Source organism: Etheostoma spectabile, chromosome 3 (genome assembly GCF_008692095.1).
Source record: "Etheostoma spectabile isolate EspeVRDwgs_2016 chromosome 3, UIUC_Espe_1.0, whole genome shotgun sequence".
Lineage (NCBI taxonomy): Eukaryota > Metazoa > Chordata > Actinopteri > Perciformes > Percidae > Etheostoma > Etheostoma spectabile.
The window spans coordinates 20831989-20852665 of NC_045735.1; the positions used below are offsets into that span (position 1 = coordinate 20831989).

General features: G+C 37.2%; 1 protein-coding gene across 1 annotated transcript in view; it reads right to left on the bottom strand.

The window, feature by feature from the left end:
• Positions 1-20677, bottom strand: part of LOC116682115 (atrophin-1) — a 36866-nt gene that overhangs the window by 9016 nt on the left and 7173 nt on the right. The window contains exons 2-12 of the mRNA XM_032509706.1: positions 17506-17667; positions 15035-15181; positions 12564-12725; positions 10118-10263; positions 7640-7799; positions 5131-5292; positions 2647-2793; positions 2117-2278; positions 1625-1786; positions 849-1010; positions 393-554 (exon numbers count right to left, since the gene is read on the bottom strand). Coding sequence (XP_032365597.1) covers positions 393-554; positions 849-1010; positions 1625-1786; positions 2117-2278; positions 2647-2793; positions 5131-5292; positions 7640-7799; positions 10118-10263; positions 12564-12725; positions 15035-15181; positions 17506-17667 — 1734 coding nt within the window. The remainder of the gene's footprint in view (positions 1-392; positions 555-848; positions 1011-1624; positions 1787-2116; positions 2279-2646; positions 2794-5130; positions 5293-7639; positions 7800-10117; positions 10264-12563; positions 12726-15034; positions 15182-17505; positions 17668-20677) is intronic.

Below are 20677 nucleotides of genomic sequence, written 5' to 3' on the forward strand. Positions count from 1 at the left end.
TTGCATTACCAAACTTTACAGTTTCAGCAGGAGATAAATACCTCTTGGAAAGGGACAGAGACTAGAGTTGGGACGGCATTACACAATAAAACACTTTGATCTAACTGTACTGTTTTCCTTATTCTCCTCTATCGAGAGTTCAATAGATTCGTCCATGTAAGTCCTCAAAGTCTCCTGAACATTCTTTATGTATCCAGAAGTCAAACTGCTGCTGAATTATTCCATAAATACCATGGTGTGTTATGCATATTAAAGTATGCTCTCTCAATGTGCCAAATCTGGCATTTCATTCACAGTGTTATTACTGCAGTAGGCCTTATGCCTTATGTGTACATGTCAACATACAGTAGTAAAGTTTCACTTTTTCCACTGAGAGCCGGAGTCAGACTTACCTCCAGAGTCAGCGGCTTTCCAGCTGAGGAGCCAGGGTCAGTGCCAGGTGGGACGCCACTCTGGGACGCTGCCGCTGGGATCCTACGGTGGATGGGCCGCGGGCTGCTGGGCCGGACGGGGTTTGGAACAAAGTCTCTTGTCCACTTACGACGTTGGTCGGCCTAAATTATATACAAGCAAAAGTATAGAAGAGTTAGCTGTATGAAATGTAATAGTTAATACATCATAGAAGATGACGTTGTTTGAGTTGCTGCCTTAATGAATCTATCTATCTATCCATCCACCCACCCGTCCGTCCATCCATCCATCTATCTACCCGTCCATCCATCCATCTACGCACCCACCTATCTATCTATCTATCTATCTATCTATCTTTTTCAATTCAAAGGGGCTTTGTGAACATTAAAGTTTCAATAACAATGTTGCTAGTCTAAGAGAGCAGGAGTAAGACTTACAGACAGAGTCAGCGGCTTTCCAGCTGAGGATCCAGGGTCAGTGCCAGGTGGGACGCCACTCTGGGACGCTGACGCTGGGATCCTACGGTGGATGGGCCGCGGGCTACTGGGCCGGACGGGGTTTGGAACAAAGTTTCTTGTCCTCTTACGTCGTTGGTGGGTCTGGAGGTCAAAACAAATACAACCCTCAGACCACTGCTCTACATCATGTTAACACCATGGACTGTTCTATCACATCACATGTTGAATTAAAAGGATCCCGATCACAATGCAACAATACTTAATTAAAAATAAATGTTTTGTATTAAATTATCTACAAGCAAAAGTATAGAAGAGTTAGCTGTATAAAATGTAATAGTTAATACATCATAGAAGATGACGTATCAGTTGCTACCTTTATCTATCTATCTATCTATCTATCTTTATCTATCTATCTATCTACTTATCTATCTATCTATCTACTTTTTTCCATTAAACTGTGCTTTATTTTCATGAAAGTTTCAATAACAATGTTGCCAGTCTAAATATCTGGACAGGACATGATAAACAGGAATATGACCATTACCAAACAAGAAGATTGATTCTTATCTATCTGTCTATATCTATCTCACATGTCACACATATCACAACATCAAGCACATAAACACCCAGTCTCTGTGCCAAGTGCATTTCTTTCACAGTGTTATTACTGCAGTAGGCCTTATGCCTTATGTGTACATGTCAACATACAGTAGTAAAGTTTCACTTTTTCCACTGAGAGCCGGAGTCAGACTTACCTCCAGAGTCAGCGGCTTTCCAGCTGAGGAGCCAGGGTCAGTGCCAGGTGGGACGCCACTCTGGGACGCTGCCGCTGGGATCCTACGGTGGATGGGCCGCGGGCTGCTGGGCCGGACGGGGTTTGGAACAAAGTCTCTTGTCCACTTACGACGTTGGTCGGCCTAAATTATATACAAGCAAAAGTATAGAAGAGTTAGCTGTATGAAATGTAATAGTTAATACATCATAGAAGATGACGTTGTTTGAGTTGCTGCCTTGATGAATCTATCTATCTATCTATCCATCCATCCATCCATCCATCCACCCGTCCGTCCATCCATCCGTCTATCTACCCGTCCATCCATCCATCTACGCACCCACCAATCTATCTATCTATCTATCTATCTATCTATCTATCTATCTATCAATCTTTTTCAATTCAAAGGGGCTTTGTTAACATTACAGTTTCAATAACAATGTTGCCAGTCTAAGAGAGCCAGAGTCAGACTTACCTCCAGAGTCAGCGGCTTTCCAGCTGAGGAGCCAGGGTCAGTGCCAGGTGGGAAGCCACTCTGGGACGCTGCCGCTGGGATCCTACGGTGGAGGGTCCGCGGGCTGCTAGGCCGGACGGGGTTTGGAACAAAGTCTCTTGTCCTCTTACGTCGTTGGTCGGTCTGGAGGTCAAAACAAATACATCACTCAGACCACTGCTCCACATCATGTTAACACCATGGACTGTTCTATCACATCACATGTTGAATTAAAAGGATCCCGATCACAATGCAACAATACTTACTTAAAAATAAATGTTATGTATTAAATTATATACAAGCAAAAGTATAGAAGATAAAGCTGTATAAAATGTAAAAGTTAATACATCATATAAGATGACGTTGTTTGAGTACCTTAAGGAATCTATCTATCTATCTATCTATCTATCTATCTATCTATCTATCTATCTTCTTTAATTCAAAAAAGCTTAATTGACATTAAAGTTTCAATAACAATGCTGCTAGTCTAAGAGAGCCGGAGTCAGACTAACCTCCAGAGTCAGCGGCTTTCCAGCTGAGGATCCAGGGTCAGTGCCAGGTGGGAAGCCACTCTGGGACGCTGCCGCTGGGATCCTACGGTGGATGTGCCGCGAGCTGCTGGACCGGTTGGGGTTTGTCCCCTTACGATGTTGGTCCATCTGGAGGTCAAAACAAATACAACCCTCAGACCACTGCTCCACATCATGTTAAAACCATGGACTGTTCTATCACATCACATGTTGAATTAAAAGCAACAGTGTAGAAGAGTTAGCTGTATAAAATATAATAGTTAATACACCATAGAAGATAACATTGTTTGAGACTGTTGTTTTGAGACATGGACTGTTAAGAAAGACTCTCTGGAAAATTCGTCACGTCACATAGTCAGCAGCACTGATAAAGTGCCATACTCAAACTCTAATCACAATCTACTCATTAAAACTAATTCAAATTTACACCTGACCTCGACTGCTATTAAGAATACATTTTCTGATTCATAATAAATGAGCGACGAATTAGGCTGAATGAAGATGTCCGATTGTCAGACCGATGGAGTCAAAGCCATGTCATTGGCACTGTGAAATCACCTTTTCCTCAATAAAGCTGAATTTAATAAAAATAGGCTAAATTGCCAAGCTTACTTGCTGATGGGTGAAAACTCGACACCTTATCACCACTTTGGAAACATCTAAAAAACATTATTGTATTCGCCACACCTGCTGCTCACTGCGGGGGGCTATTGTTTGGGGCACGACGATAACTGAACATTTTAAATGGCATTTTGAGGCCTAAATTAAAAAACTAAAATACATAAACATAGCCTACTGTATGTAGAAATTATGCGTTTATTATGAGCACATTCAAATATGCATAATAAAGATTACATTAGCTTACTATTGCAGCTGCTTGTTCAACATCAGCAAGAAGTTAAAGAAAATCTTGAAACATTATTATTATATTATTTCTAGGATTAGGCTTATTATTTAATAGATAAAACAGACGGTCCGTATAAAACCAACCAACAAATCCAAGTCAACCAAAAGCTGCTTCAGTCAAGCTACTTCTCCAAACTTATAGGCTACAAACAGTCTTATTTGATTAAGTAACATTGGTTAATTTTGGGGTCTCAAAGGTAAAATACACAGACAACAACACTGGTTTAGAAAGTGTATAAATCTCACATTTTCCATGTAAAAGTCCTTTTGTCAGTGACAGTAGGTCTTAAGTAGAACTCAAGGTGCAAAAAGTCGTCAGTTGAATTGTCTCTTTTACAGAAATCGTGGTGTGCAAGTAGAAATTTTCTGAATTTCTGACTGATAGAAAGTTTGTTTTTGTTTGAATGATGATCATATGTGAAATGATGCACCTGGAGACAAAACATAGCAACCGTGGAATTATCAGGTCCCTGACCCAATATGGACCCTGACCACATGTCTTCCCTCAGGTTCCAATTAAGTGACATCAACTAGTCCTCCATTGCAAGAACAATGCCATGTGTTAGTTTGTGGCAATTTCATTAAATACAGTTTTATTGGAAATATCCAACATGTGAGCCAGACATATAGCCTAAATTAATGAAGCTCTTAAAACATTTTGACTCACCTCTGACCTGTTAATAAATGATGTTGTTCGGCCACAATGCAAACGGAATATTTTAAACGATCTTTTCAGGTCTAAATTAAACAAAATATCCCAAATAGTCTATGTAGGCTATATTATTTGTCTATGAAGAGCATATTTAAATATAGGCATAGTAAATTAGGCTTACTGCAGTGCTTGCATACTGGACAAACATCGGCAAGAAGATAAAGAAAAACGTGGGAAGATTTTTATTATAACATTACTATGATCAGTCTAATTGTTCAATAGATGAAACAGACGGTCTGTATCAAATCAACCAACAAAGCCAAGTCATCCAAAAGCTACTCACTGCTACTTATTTCAGTCTTATTAAATTCATTTACAGCAAAAAAATTGGCATTTAGCATCAGGGAATTTTTGTTGTTCGGAAAGTCTTAAAAGGTAAAATACATAGAAAACAACATTGGTTTATAAGTGTATAAATCTCACATGTTCCATTTAAAAGTCCTTTTTTCAATGACAGTAGGTATATCTATCTATCTAACTATCTATCTATCTATCTATCTATCTATCTATCTATCTATCTATCTATCTTTTTTTTTCAATTCAAAGGGGCTTTATTGACAGGAAAGTTTCAATAACAATGTTGCCAGTCTAAATATCTAGACAGGACATGATAAATAGGAAAATTAACATTACCAAACAAGAAGATTGATTCATATCTATCTGTCGATATCTATCTCACACGTCATACATATCACAACATCAAGCACATGAACACCCAGTCTCTGTGCCAAATGTAGCATTTCTTTCACAGTGTTATTACTGCAGTAGGCCTTATGCCTTATGTGTACATGTCAACATACAGTAGTAAAGTTAAACTTTTTTCCACTGAGAGCCGGAGTCAGACTTACCTCCAGAGTCAGCGGCTTTCCAGCTGAGGATCCAGGGTCAGTGCCAGGTGGGAAGCCACTCTGGGACGCTGCCGCTGGGATCCTACGGTGGATGGGCCGCGGGCTGCTGGGCCGGACGGGGTTTGGAACAAAGTCTCTTGTCCCCTTACGACGTTGATCGGTCTGGAGGTCAAAACAAATACATCACTCAGACCACTGCTCCATATCATGTTAACACCATGGACTGTTCTATCACATCACATGTTGAATTAAAAGCAACAGTGTAGAAGAGTTAGCTGTATAAAATATAATAGTTAATACACCATAGAAGATGACATTGTTTGAGACTGTTGTTTTGAGACATGGACTGTTAAGAAAGACTCTCTGGAAAATTTGTCACGTCACATAGTCAGCAGCACTGATAAAGTGCCATACTCAAACTCTAATCACAATCTACTTATTAAAACTAATTAAAAATTACACCTGACCTCGACTGCTATTAAGAATACATTTTCTGATTCATAATAAATGAGCGACGGATTAGGCTGAATGAAGATGTCCGATTGTCAGACCGATGGAGTCAAAGCCATGTCATTGGTACTGTGAAATCACTTTTTCCTCAATAAAGTTGAATTTACTAAAACTAGGCTAAATTGCCAAGTTTACTTGCTGATGGGTGAAAACTCGACACCTTATCACCACTTTGGAAACATCTAAAAATTATTATTGTATTCGCCACACCTGCTGCTCACTGCGGGGGGCTATTGTTTGGGGCACGACGATAACTGAACATTTTAAATGGCATTTTGAGGCCTAAATTAAAAAACTAAAATACATAAACATAGCCTACTGTATGTAGAAATTATGCGTTTATTATGAGCACATTCAAATATGCATAATAAGGATTACATTAGCTTACTATTGCAGCTGCTTGCTCAACATCAGCAAGAAGTTAAAGAAAATCTTGAAACATTATCATTATATTATTTCTAGGATTAGGCTTATTATTTAATAGATAAAACAGACGGTCCGTATAAAACCAACCAACAAATCCAAGTCAACCAAAAGCTGCTTCAGTCAAGCTACTTCTTCAAACTTATAGGCTACAAACAGTCTTATTTGATTAATTAACATTGGTTAATTTTGGGGTCTCAAAGGTAAAATACACAGACAACAACACTGGTTTAGAAAGTGTATAAATCTCACATTTTCCATATAAAAGTCCTTTTGTCAGTGACAGTAGGTCTTTAGTAGAACTCAAGGTGCAAAAAGTCGTCAGTTGAATTGTCTCTTTTACAGAAATCGTGGTGTGCAAGTAGAAATTTTCTGAATTTCTGACTGATAGAAAGTTTGTTTTTGTTTGAATGATGATCATATGTGAAATGATGCACCTGGAGACAAAACATAGCAACCGTGGAATCATCAGGTCCCTGACCCAATATGGACCCTGACCACATGTCTTCCCTCAGGTTCCAATTAAGTGACATCAACTAGTCCTCCATTGCAAGAACAATGCCATGTGTTAGTTTGTGGCAATTTCATTAAATACAGTTTTATTGGAAATATCCAACATGTGAGCCAGACATATAGCCTAAATTAATGAAGCTCTTAAAACATTTTGACTCACCTCTGACCTGTTAATAAATGATGTTGTTCGGCCACAATGCAAACGGAATATTTTAAACGATCTTTTCAGGTCTAAATTAAACAAAATATCCCAAATAGTCTATGTAGGCTATATTATTTGTCTATGAAGAGCATATTTAAATATAGGCATAGTAAATTAGGCTTACTGCACTGCTTGCATACTGGACAAACATCGGCAAGAAGATAAGAAAAACGTGGGAAGATCTTTATTATAATATTTCTATGATCAGTCTAATTGTTCAATAGATGAAACAGACGGTCTGTATCAAATCAACCAACAAAGCCAAGTCATCCAAAAGCTACTCACTGCTACTTATTTCAGTCTTATTAAATTCATTTACAGCAAAAAAAATTGGCATTTAGCATCAGGGAATTTTTGTTGTTCGGAAAGTCTTAAAAGGTAAAATACATAGAAAACAACATTGGTTTATAAGTGTATAAATCTCACATGTTCCATTTAAAAGTCCTTTTTTCAATGACAGTAGGTATATCTATCTATCTATCTATCTATCTATCTATCTATCTATCTATCTATCTAACTATCTATCTATCTATCTATCTATCTTTTTTTTCAATTCAAAGGGGCTTTATTGACAGGAAAGTTTCAATAACAATGTTGCCAGTCTAAATATCTAGACAGGACATGATAAATAGGAAAATTAACATTACCAAACAAGAAGATTGATTCATATCTATCTGTCGATATCTATCTCACACGTCATACATATCACACATCAAGCACATGAACACCCAGTCTCTGTGCCAAATGTAGCATTTCTTTCACAGTGTTATTACTGCAGTAGGCCTTATGCCTTATGTGTACATGTCAACATACAGTAGTAAAGTTAAACTTTTTCCCACTGAGAGCCGGAGTCAGACTTACCTCCAGAGTCAGCGGCTTTCCAGCTGAGGAGCCAGGGTCAGTGCCAGGTGGGAAGCCACTCTGGGACGCTGCCGCTGGGATCCTACGGTGGATGGGCCGCGGGCTGCTGGCCGGACGGGTTTGGAACAAAGTCTCTTGTCCACTTACGACGTTGGTCGGTCTGGAGGTCAAAACAAATACAACACTCAGACCACTGCTCCACATCATGTTAACACCATGGACTGTTCTATCACATTACATGTTGAATTAAAAGCAACAGTGTAGAAGAGTTAGCTGTATAAATATAATAGTTAATACACCATAGAAGATGACATTGTTTGAGACTGTTGTTTTGAGACATGGACTGTTAAGAAAGACTCTCTGGAAATTCGTCACGTCACATAGTCAGCAGCACTGATAAAGTGCCATACTCAAACTCTAATCACAATCTACTTATTAAAACTAATTAAAAATTACACCTGACCTCGACTGCTATTAAGAATGCATTTTCTGATTCATAATAAATGAGCGACGGATTAGGCTGAATGAAGATGTCCGATTGTCCGATTGTCAGACCGATGGAGTCAAAGCCATGTTATTGGTACTGTGAAATCAGTTTTTCCTCAATAAAGCTGAATTAATAAAAATAGGCTAAATTGCCAAGCTTACTTGCTGATGGGTGAAAACTCGACACCTTATCACCACTTTGGAAACATCTAAAAAACAATATTGTATTCGCCACACCTGCTGCTCACTGCGTGGGGCTATTGTTCGGGCACGACGATAACTGAACATTTTAAATGGCATTTTGAGGCCTAAATTAAAAACTAAAATACATAAACATAGCCTACTGTATGTAGAAATTATGCGTTTATTATGAGCACATTCAAATATGCATAATAAAGATTACATTAGCTTACTATTGCAGCTGCTTGTTCAACATCAGCAAGAAGTTAAAGAAAATCTTGAAACATTATTGTTATTATATTATTTCTATGATCAGGCTAATTATTTAATAGATAAAAACAGACGGTCCGTATAAAACCAACCAACAAATCCAGTCAACCAAAGCTGCTTCAGTCAAGCTACTTCTCCAAACTTATAGGCTACAAACAGTCTTATTGATTAATTAACATTGGTTAATTTGGGGTCTCAAAGGTAAAATACACAGACAACAACACTGGTTTAGAAAGTGTATAATCTCACATTTTCCATGTAAAAGTCCTTTTGTCAGTGACAGTAGGTCTTTAGTAGAACTCAAGGTGCAAAAAGTCGTCAGTTGAATTGTCTCTTTTACAGAAATCGTGGTGTGCAAGTAGAAATTTTCTGAATTTCTGACTGATAGAAAGTTTGTTTTTGTTTGAATGATGATCATATGTGAAATGATGCACCTGGAGACAAAACATAGCAACCGTGGAATCATCAGGTCCCTGACCCAATATGGACCCTGACCAATGTCTTCCCTCAGGTTCCAATAAGTGACATCAACTAGTCCTCCATTGCAAGAACAATGCCATTTGTTAGTTTGTGGCAATTTCATTAAATACAGTTTTATTGGAAAATCCAACATGTGAGCCAGACATATAGCCTAAATTAATGAAGCTCTTAAACATTTTGACTCACCTCTGACCTGTTAATAAATGATGTTGTTCGGCCACAATGCAAACGGAATATTTAAACGATCTTTTCAGGTCTAAATTAAACAAAATATCCCAATAGTCTATGTAGGCTATATTATTTGTCTATGAAGAGCATATTTAAATATAGGCATAGTAAATTAGGCTTACTGCACTGCTTGCATACTGGACAAACATCGGCAAGAAGTTAAAGAAAAACGTGGGAAGATTTTTATTATAACATTACTATGATCAGTCTAATTGTTCATAGATGAAACAGACGGTCTGTATCAAATCAACCAACAAAGCCAAGTCATCCAAAGCTACTCACTGCTACTTATTTCAGTCTTATTAAATTCATTTACAGCAAAAAAATTGGCATTTAGCATCAGGGAATTTTGTTGTTCGGAAAGTCTTAAAAGGTAAAATACATAGAAAACAACATTGGTTTATAAGTGTATTAATTTCACATGTTCCATTTAAAAGTCCTTTTTTCAATGACAGTAGGTCTATCTATCTATCTACTATCTATCTATCTATCTATCTATCTTTTTTTTTTTTCAATTCAAAGGGGCTTTATTGACAGAAAGTTTCAATAACAATGTTGCCAGTCTAATATCTAGAGGACATGATAATAGGAAAATTAACATTACCAAACAAGAAGATTGATTCATATCTATCTGTCGATATCTATCTCACACGTCATATATATCACAACATCAAGCACATGAACACCCAGTCTCTGTGCCAAATGTAGCATTTCTTCACAGTGTTATTACTGCAGTAGGCCTTATGCCTTATGTGTACATGTCAACATACAGTAGTAAAGTTAAACTTTTTTCCACTGAGAGCTGGAGTCAGACTTACCTCCAGAGTCAGCGGCTTTCCAGCTGAGGATCCAGGGTCAGTGCCAGGTGGGACGCCACTCTGGGACGCTGCCGCTGGGATCCTACGGTGGATGGGCCGCGGGCTGCTGGGCCGGACGGGGTTTGGAACAAAGTCTCTTGTCCCCTTACGACGTTGATCGGTCTGGAGGTCAAAACAAATACAACACTCAGACCACTGCTACACATCATGTTAACACCATGGACTGTTCTATCACATTACATGTTGAATTAAAAGCAACAGTGTAGAAGAGTTAGCTGTATAAAATATAATAGTTAATACACCATAGAAGATGACATTGTTTGAGACTGTTGTTTTGAGACATGGACTGTTAAGAAAGACTCTCTGGAAAATTTGTCACGTCACATAGTCAGCAGCACTGATAAAGTGCCATACTCAAACTCTAATCACAATCTACTTATTAAAACTAATTAAAAATTACACCTGACCTCGACTGCTATTAAGAATACATTTTCTGATTCATAATAAATGAGCGACGGATTAGGCTGAATGAAGATGTCCGATTGTCAGACCGATGGAGTCAAAGCCATGTCATTGGTACTGTGAAATCACTTTTTCCTCAATAAAGTTGAATTTACTAAAACTAGGCTAAATTGCCAAGCTTACTTGCTGATGGGTGAAAACTCGACACCTTATCACCACTTTGGAAACATCTAAAAATTATTATTGTATTCGCCACACCTGCTGCTCACTGCGTGCGGGGGGCTATTGTTTGGGGCACGACGATAACTGAAAATTTTAAATGGCATTTTGAGGCCTAAATTAAAAAACTAAAATACATAAACATAGCCTACTGTATGTAGAAATTATGCGTTTATTATGAGCACATTCAAATATGCATAATAAGGATTACATTAGCTTACTATTGCAGCTGCTTGTTCAACATCAGCAAAAAGTTAAAGAAAATCTTGAAACATTATGTTATATATATTTTTCTAGGATTAGGCTTATTATTTAATAGATAAACAGACGGTCCGTATAAAACCAACCAACAAATCCAAGTCAACCAAAAGCTGCTTCAGTCAAGCTACTTCTCCAAACTTATAGGCTACAAACAGTCTTATTTGATTAATTAACATTGGTTAATTTTGGGGTCTCAAAGGTAAAATACACAGACAACAACACTGGTTTAGAAAGTGTATAAATCTCACATTTTCCATGTAAAAGTCCTTTTGTCAGTGACAGTAGGTCTTTAGTAGAACTCAAGGTGCAAAAAGTCGTCAGTTGAATTGTCTCTTTTACAGAAATCGTGGTGTGTAAGTAGAAATTTTCTGAATTTCTGACTGATAGAAAGTTTGTTTTTGTTTGAATGATGATCATATGTGAAATGATGCACCTGGAGACAAAACATAGCAACCGTGGAATCATCAGGTCCCTGACCCAATATGGACCCTGACCACATGTCTTCCCTCAGGTTCCAATTAAGTGACATCAACTAGTCCTCCATTGCAAGAACAATGCCATTTGTTAGTTTGTGGCAATTTCATTAAATACAGTTTTATTGGAAATATCCAACATGTGAGCCAGACATATAGCCTAAATTAATGAAGCTCTTAAAACATTTTGACTCACCTCTGACCTGTTAATAAATGATGTTGTTCGGCCACAATGCAAACGGAATATTTTAAACGATCTTTTCAGGTCTAAATTAAACAAAATATCCCAAAAAGTCTATGTAGGCTATATTATTTGTCTATGAAGAGCATATTTAAATATAGGCATAGTAAATTAGGCTTACTGCACTGCTTGCATACTGGACAAACATCAGCAAGAAGTTAAGAAAAACGTGGGAAGATCTTTATTATAATATTTCTATGATCAGTCTAATTGTTCAATAGATGAAACAGACGGTCTGTATCAAATCAACCAACAAAGCCAAGTCATCTAAAAGCTACTCACTGCTACTTATTTCAGTCTTATTAAATTCATTTACAGCAAAAAAATTGGCATTTAGCATCAGGGAATTTTTTTGGTTCGGAAAGTCTTAAAAGGTAAAATACATAGAAAAAAACATTGGTTTATAAGTGTATAAATCTCACATGTTCCATTTAAAAGTCCTTTTTTCAATGACAGTAGGTCTATCTATCTATCTATCTATCTATCTTTTTTTTCAATTCAAAGGGGCTTTATTGACAGGAAAGTTTCAATAACAATGTTGCAAGTCTAAATAACTGGACAGGACATGATAAATAGGAAAATTAACATTACCAAACAAGAAGATTGATTCATATCTATCTGTCGATATCTATCTCACACGTCATACATATCACAACATCAAGCACATGAACACCCAGTCTCTGTGCCAAATGTAGCATTTCTTTCACAGTGTTATTACTGCAGTAGGCCTTATGGCTTATGTGTACATGTCAACATACAGTAGTAAAGTTAAACTTTTTTCCACTGAGAGCCGGAGTCAGACTTACCTCCAGAGTCAGCGGCTTTCCAGCTGAGGAGCCAGGGTCAGTGCCAGGTGGGACGCCACTCTGGGACGCTGCCGCTGGGATCCTACGGTGGATGGGCCGCGGGCTGCTGGGCCGGACGGGGTTTGGAACAAAGTCTCTTGTCCACTTACGACGTTGGTCGGTCTGGAGGTCAAAACAAATACAACACTCAGACCACTGCTCCACATCATGTTAACACCATGGACTGTTCTATCACATTACATGTTGAATTAAAAGCAACAGTGTAGAAGAGTTAGCTGTATAAAATATAATAGTTAATACACCATAGAAGATGACATTGTTTGAGACTGTTGTTTTGAGACATGGACTGTTAAGAAAGACTCTCTGGAAAATTCGTCACGTCACATAGTCAGCAGCACTGATAAAGTGCCATACTCAAACTCTAATCACAATCTACTTATTAAAACTAATTAAAAATTACACCTGACCTCGACTGCTATTAAGAATGCATTTTCTGATTCATAATAAATGAGCGACGGATTAGGCTGAATGAAGATGTCCGATTGTCAGACCGATGGAGTCAAAGCCATGTTATTGGTACTGTGAAATCAGTTTTTCCTCAATAAAGCTGAATTTAATAAAAATAGGCATAATTGCCAAGCTTACTTGCTGATGGGTGAAAACTCGACACCTTATCACCACTTTGGAAACATCTAAAAAAACAATATAGTATTCGCCACACCTGCTGCTCACTGCGTGGGGCTATTGTTCGGGGCACGACGATAACTGAACATTTTAAATGGCATTTTGAGGCCTAAATTAAAAAACTAAAATACATAAACATAGCCTACTGTATGTAGAAATTATGCGTTTATTATGAGCACATTCAAATATGCATAATAAAGATTACATTAGCTTACTATTGCAGCTGCTTGTTCAACATCAGCAAGAAGTTAAAGAAAATCTTGAAACATTATTGTTATTATATTATTTCTATGATCAGGCTAATTATTTAATAGATAAAAACAGACGGTCCGTATAAAACCAACCAACAAATCCAAGTCAACCAAAAGCTGCTTCAGTCAAGCTACTTCTCCAAACTTATAGGCTACAAACAGTCTTATTTGATTAATTAACATTGGTTAATTTTGGGGTCTCAAATGTAAAATACACAAAAAACAACACTGGTTTAGAAAGTGTATAAATCTCACATTTTCCATGTAAAAGTCCTTTTGTCAGTGACAGTAGGTCTTTAGTAGAACTCAAGGTGCAAAAAGTCGTCAGTTGAATTGTCTCTTTTACAGAAATCGTGGTGTGCAAGTAGAAATTTTCTGAATTTCTGACTGATAGAAAGTTTGTTTTTGTTTGAATGATGATCATATGTGAAATGATGCACCTGGAGACAAAACATAGCAACCGTGGAATCATCAGGTCCCTGACCCAATATGGACCCTGACCACATGTCTTCCCTCAGGTTCCAATTAAGTGACATCAACTAGTCCTCCATTGCAAGAACAATGCCATTTGTTAGTTTGTGGCAATTTCATTAAATACAGTTTTATTGGAAATATCCAACATGTGAGCCAGACATATAGCCTAAATTAATGAAGCTCTTAAAACATTTTGACTCACCTCTGACCTGTTAATAAATGATGTTGTTCGGCCACAATGCAAACGGAATATTTTAAACGATCTTTTCAGGTCTAAATTAAACAAAATATCCCAAAAAGTCTATGTAGGCTATATTATTTGTCTATGAAGAGCATATTTAAATATAGGCATAGTAAATTAGGCTTACTGCACTGCTTGCATACTGGACAAACATCGGCAAAAAGTTAAAGAAAAACGTGGGAAGATTTTTATTATAACATTACTATGATCAGTCTAATTGTTCAATAGATGAAACAGACGGTCTGTATCAAATCAACCAACAAAGCCAAGTCATCCAAAAGCTACTCACTGCTACTTATTTCAGTCTTATTAAATTCATTTACAGCAAAAAAATTGGCATTTAGCATCAGGGAATTTTTTTGGTTCGGAAAGTCTTAAAAGGTAAAATACATAGAAAACAACATTGGTTTATAAGTGTATAAATCTCACATGTTCCATTTAAAAGTCCTTTTTTCAATGACAGTAGGTCTATCTATCTATCTATCTATCTATCTATCTATCTTTTTTTTTCAATTCAAAGGGGCTTTATTGACAGGAAAGTTTCAATAACAATGTTGCCAGTCTAAATATCTAGACAGGACATGATAAATAGGAAAATTAACATTACCAAACAAGAAGATTGATTCATATCTATCTGTCGATATCTATCTCACACGTCATACATATCACAACATCAAGCACATGAACACCCAGTCTCTGTGCCAAATGTAGCATTTCTTTCACAGTGTTATTACTGCAGTAGGCCTTATGCCTTATGTGTACATGTCAACATACAGTAGTAAAGTTAAACTTTTTCCACTGAGAGCCGGAGTCAGACTTACCTCCAGAGTCAGCGGCTTTCCAGCTGAGGATCCAGGGTCAGTGCCAGGTGGGAAGCCACTCTGGGACGCTGCCGCTGGGATCCTACGGTGGATGTGCCGCGAGCTGCTGGACCGGTCGGGGTTTGTCCCCTTACGACGTTGGTCCATCTGGAGGTCAAAACAAATACAACCCTCAGACCACTGCTCCACATCATGTTAAAACCATGGACTGTTCTATCACATTACATGTTGAATTAAAAGCAACAGTGTAGAAGAGTTAGCTGTATAAAATATAATAGTTAATACACCATAGAAGATGACATTGTTTGAGACTGTTGTTTTGAGACATGGACTGTTAAGAAAGACTCTCTGGAAAATTCGTCACGTCACATAGTCAGCAGCACTGATAAAGTGCCATACTCAAACTCTAATCACAATCTACTTATTAAAACTAATAAAAAATTACACCTGACCTCGACTGCTATTAAGAATACATTTTCTGATTCATAATAAATGAGCGACGAATTAGGCTGAATGAAGATGTCCGATTGTCCGATTGTCAGACCGATGGAGTCAAAGCCATGTCATTGGCACTGTGAAATCAGTTTTTTCTCAAAGCTGAATTTACTAAAAATAGGCTAAATTGCCAAGCTTACTTGCTGATGGGTGAAAACTCGACACCTTATCACCACTTTGGAAACATCTAAAAATTATTATTGTATTCGCCACACCTGCTGCTCACTGCGGGGGGCTATTGTTTGGGGCACGACGATAACTGAAAATTTTAAATGGCATTTTGAGGCCTAAATTAAAAAACTAAAATACATAAACATAGCCTACTGTATGTAGAAATTATGCGTTTATTATGAGCACATTCAAATATGCATAATAAGGATTACATTAGCTTACTATTGCAGCTGCTTGTTCAACATCAGCAAAAAGTTAAAGAAAATCTTGAAACATTATTGTTATTATATTATTTCTAGGATTAGGCTTATTATTTAATAGATAAAACAGACGGTCAGTATAAAACCAACCAACAAATCCAAGTCAACCAAAAGCTGCTTCAGTCAAGCTACTTCTTCAAACTTATAGGCTACAAACAGTCTTATTTGATTAATTAACATTGGTTAATTTTGGGGTCTCAAAGGTAAAATACACAGACAACAACACTGGTTTAGAAAGTGTATAAATCTCACATTTTCCATGTAAAAGTCCTTTTGTCAGTGACAGTAGGTCTTTAGTAGAACTCAAGGTGCAAAAAGTCGTCAGTTGAATTGTCTCTTTTACAGAAATCGTGGTGTGCAAGTAGAAATTTCTGAATTTCTGACTGATAGAAAGTTTGTTTTGTTTGAATGATGATCATATGTGAAATGATGCACCTGGAGACAAACATAGCAACCGTGGAATTATCAGGTCCCTGACCCAATATGGACCCTGACCACATGTCTTCCCTCAGGTTCCAATAAGTGCCATCAACTAGTCCTCCATTGCAAGAACAATGCCATGTGTTAGTTTGTGGCAATTTCATTAAATACAGTTTTATTGGAATATCCACATGTGAGCCAGACATATAGCCTAAATTAATGAAGCTCTTAAAACATTTTGACTCACCTCTGACCTGTTAATAAATGATGTTGTTCGGCCACAATGCAAACGGAATATTTAAAACGATCTTTTCAGGTCTAAATTAAACAAAATATCCAAAAAGTCTATGTAGGCTATATTATTTGTCTATGAAGAGCATATTTAAATATAGGCATAGTAAATTAGGCTTACTGCACTGCTTGCATACTGGACAAACATCGGCAAGAAGTTAGGAAAAACGTGGAAAGATCTTTATTATAATATTTCTATGATCAGTCTAATTGTTCAATAGATGAAACAGACGGTCTGTATCAAATCAACCAACAAAGCCAAGTCATCCAAAAGCTACTCACTGCTACTTATTTCAGTCTTATTAAATTCATTTACAGCAAAAAAATTGGCATTTAGCATCAGGGAATTTTTTTGGTTCGGAAAGTCTTAAAAGGTAAAATACATAGAAAAAAACATTGGTTTATAAGTGTATAAATCTCACATGTTCCATTTAAAAGTCCTTTTTTCAATGACAGTAGGTCTATCTATCTATCTATCTATCTATCTATCTATCTATCTATCTATCTATCTATCTTTTTTTTCAATTCAAAGGGGCTTTATTGACAGGAAAGTTTCAATAACAATGTTGCAAGTCTAAATATCTAGACAGGACATGATAAATAGGAAAATTAACATTACCAAACAAGAAGATTGATTCATATCTATCTGTCGATATCTATCTCACACGTCATACATATCACAACATCAAGCACATGAACACCCAGTCTCTGTGCCAAATGTAGCATTTCTTTCACAGTGTTATTACTGCAGTAGGCCTTATGGCTTATGTGTACATGTCAACATACAGTAGTAAAGTTAAACTTTTTTCCACTGAGAGCCGGAGTCAGACTTACCTCCAGAGTCAGCGGCTTTCCAGCTGAGGAGCCAGGGTCAGTGCCAGGTGGGACGCCACTCTGGGACGCTGCCGCTGGGATCCTACGGTGGATGGGCCGCGGGCTGCTGGACCGGACGGGGTTTGGAACAAAGTCTCTTGTCCACTTACGACGTTGGTCGGTCTGGAGGTCAAAACAAATACAACACTCAGACCACTGCTCCACATCATGTTAACACCATGGACTGTTCTATCACATTACATGTTGAATTAAAAGCAACAGTGTAGAAGAGTTAGCTGTATAAAATATAATAGTTAATACACCATAGAAGATGACATTGTTTGAGACTGTTGTTTTGAGACATGGACTGTTAAGAAAGACTCTCTGGAAAATTCGTCACGTCACATAGTCAGCAGCACTGATAAAGTGCCATACTCAAACTCTAATCACAATCTACTTATTAAAACTAATTAAAAATTACACCTGACCTCGACTGCTATTAAGAATACATTTTCTGATTCATAATAAATGAGCGACGGATTAGGCTGAATGAAGATGTCCGATTGTCCGATTGTCAGACCGATGGAGTCAAAGCCATGTTATTGGTACTGTGAAATCAGTTTTTCCTCAATAAAGCTGAATTTAATAAAAATAGGCTAAATTGCCAAGCTTACTTGCTGATGGGTGAAAACTCGACACCTTATCACCACTTTGGAAACATCTAAAAAACAATATAGTATTCGCCACACCTGCTGCTCACTGCGTGGGGCTATTGTTCGGGGCACGACGATAACTGAACATTTTAAATGGCATTTTGAGGCCTAAATTAAAAAACTAAAATACATAAACATAGCCTACTGTATGTAGAAATTATGCGTTTATTATGAGCACATTCAAATATGCATAATAAAGATTACATTAGCTTACTATTGCAGCTGCTTGTTCAACATCAGCAAGAAGTTAAAGAAAATCTTGAAACATTATTGTTATTATATTATTTCTATGATCAGGCTAATTATTTAATAGATAAAAACAGACGGTCCGTATAAAACCAACCAACAAATCCAAGTCAACCAAAAGCTGCTTCAGTCAAGCTACTTCTCCAAACTTATAGGCTACAAACAGTCTTATTTGATTAATTAACATTGGTTAATTTTGGGGTCTCAAAGGTAAAATACACAGACAACAACACTGGTTTAGAAAGTGTATAAATCTCACATTTTCCATGTAAAACTCCTTTTGTCAGTGACAGTAGGTCTTAAGTAGAACTCAAGGTGCAAAAAGTCGTCAGTTGAATTGTCTCTTTTACAGAAATCGTGGTGTGCAAGTAGAAATTTTCTGAATTTCTGACTGATAGAAAGTTTGTTTTTGTTTGAATGATGATCATATGTGAAATGATGCACCTGGAGACAAAACATAGCAACCGTGGAATCATCAGGTCCCTGACCCAATATGGACCCTGACCACATGTCTTCCCTCAGGTTCCAATTAAGTGACATCAACTAGTCCTCCATTGCAAGAACAATGCCATGTGTTAGTTTGTGGCAATTTCATTAAATACAGTTTTATTGGAAATATCCAACATGTGAGCCAGACATATAGCCTAAATTAATGAAGCTCTTAAAACATTTTGACTCACCTCTGACCTGTTAATAAATGATGTGAGAAACATCATCCTTGCATCTGGCCGACTACCTTAGCCTACAGATAAGCCTGGGCTACCTTTTAGAGCATCATTCACGCCAGACTTCAACAACATGCTTATTTAAAGCTCTATTGCTCATGGGTGAAAAGTCGGGACATTCTCATGACTTTTCTTCAAAGATTTGAAAAATCTAACTATTATTGCAGTTGTCACACCTCTCTGCTGATCACCATGCGCGGCTGTTGTTCGGCCACAATGCAAACAGAATATTTGAAACAATCTTTTCAGGTCTAAATTAAACAAAATATCCCAAATAGTCTATGTAGACTATATTATTTGTCTATGAAGAGCATATTTAAATATAGGCATAGTAAATTAGGCTTACTGCACTGCTTGCATACTGGACAAACATCGGCAAGAAGTTAAAGAAAAACGTGGGAAGATTTTTATTATAACATTACTATGATCAGTCTAATTGTTCAATAGATGAAACAGACGGTCTGTATAAAATCAACCAACAAAGCCAAGTCATCCAAAAGCTACTCACTGCTACTTATTTCAGTCTTATTAAATTCATTTACAGCAAAAAAATTTGAATTTAGCCTCGGGATTTTTTGTTGTTCGGAAAGTCTTAAAGGTAAAATACATAGAAAACAACATTGGTTTATAAGTGTATTAATTTCACATGTTCCATTTAAAAGTCCTTTTGTCAGTGACAGTAGGTCTATCTATCTATCTATCTATCTATCTATCTATCTTTTGATTTCCATTCAAAGGGGCTTTATTGACAGGAAAGCTTCAATAACAATGTTGCCAGTCTAAATATTTAGACAGGACATGATAAATAGGAATATGAACATTACCAAACAAGAAGATTGATTCATATCTATCTGTTGATTTCTATCTCACATGTCACACATATCACAACATCAAGCACATGAACACCCAGTCTCTGTGCCAAATGTAGCATTTCTTTCACAGTGTTATTACTGTAGTAGGCCTTATGCCTTGTGTGTCCATGTCAACATATAGTAGTAAAGTTTCACTTTTTCCACTGAGAGCCGGAGTCAGACTTACCTCCAGAGTAAGCGGCTTTCCAGCTGAGGAGCCAGGGTCAGTGCCAGGTGGGACGCCACTCTGGGACGCTGCCGCTGGGATCCTACGGTGGAGGGTCCGCGGGCTGCTGGGCCGGACGGGGTTTGGAACAAAGTCTCTTGTCCACTTACGACGTTGATCGGTCTGGAGGTCAAAACAAATACAACACTCAGACCACTGCTCCACATCATGTTAACACCATGGACTGTTCTATCACATCACATGTTGAATTAAAAGGATCCCGATCACAATGCAACAATACTTAATTAAAAATAAATGGTATGTATTAAATTATATACAAGCAAAAGTATAGAAGATATAGCTGTATAAAATGTAAAAGTTAATACATCATATATGATGACGTTGTTTGAGTACCTTAAGGAATCTATCTATCTATCTATCTATCTATCTATCTATCAATCTTTTTTAATTCAAAGAAGCTTAATTGACATT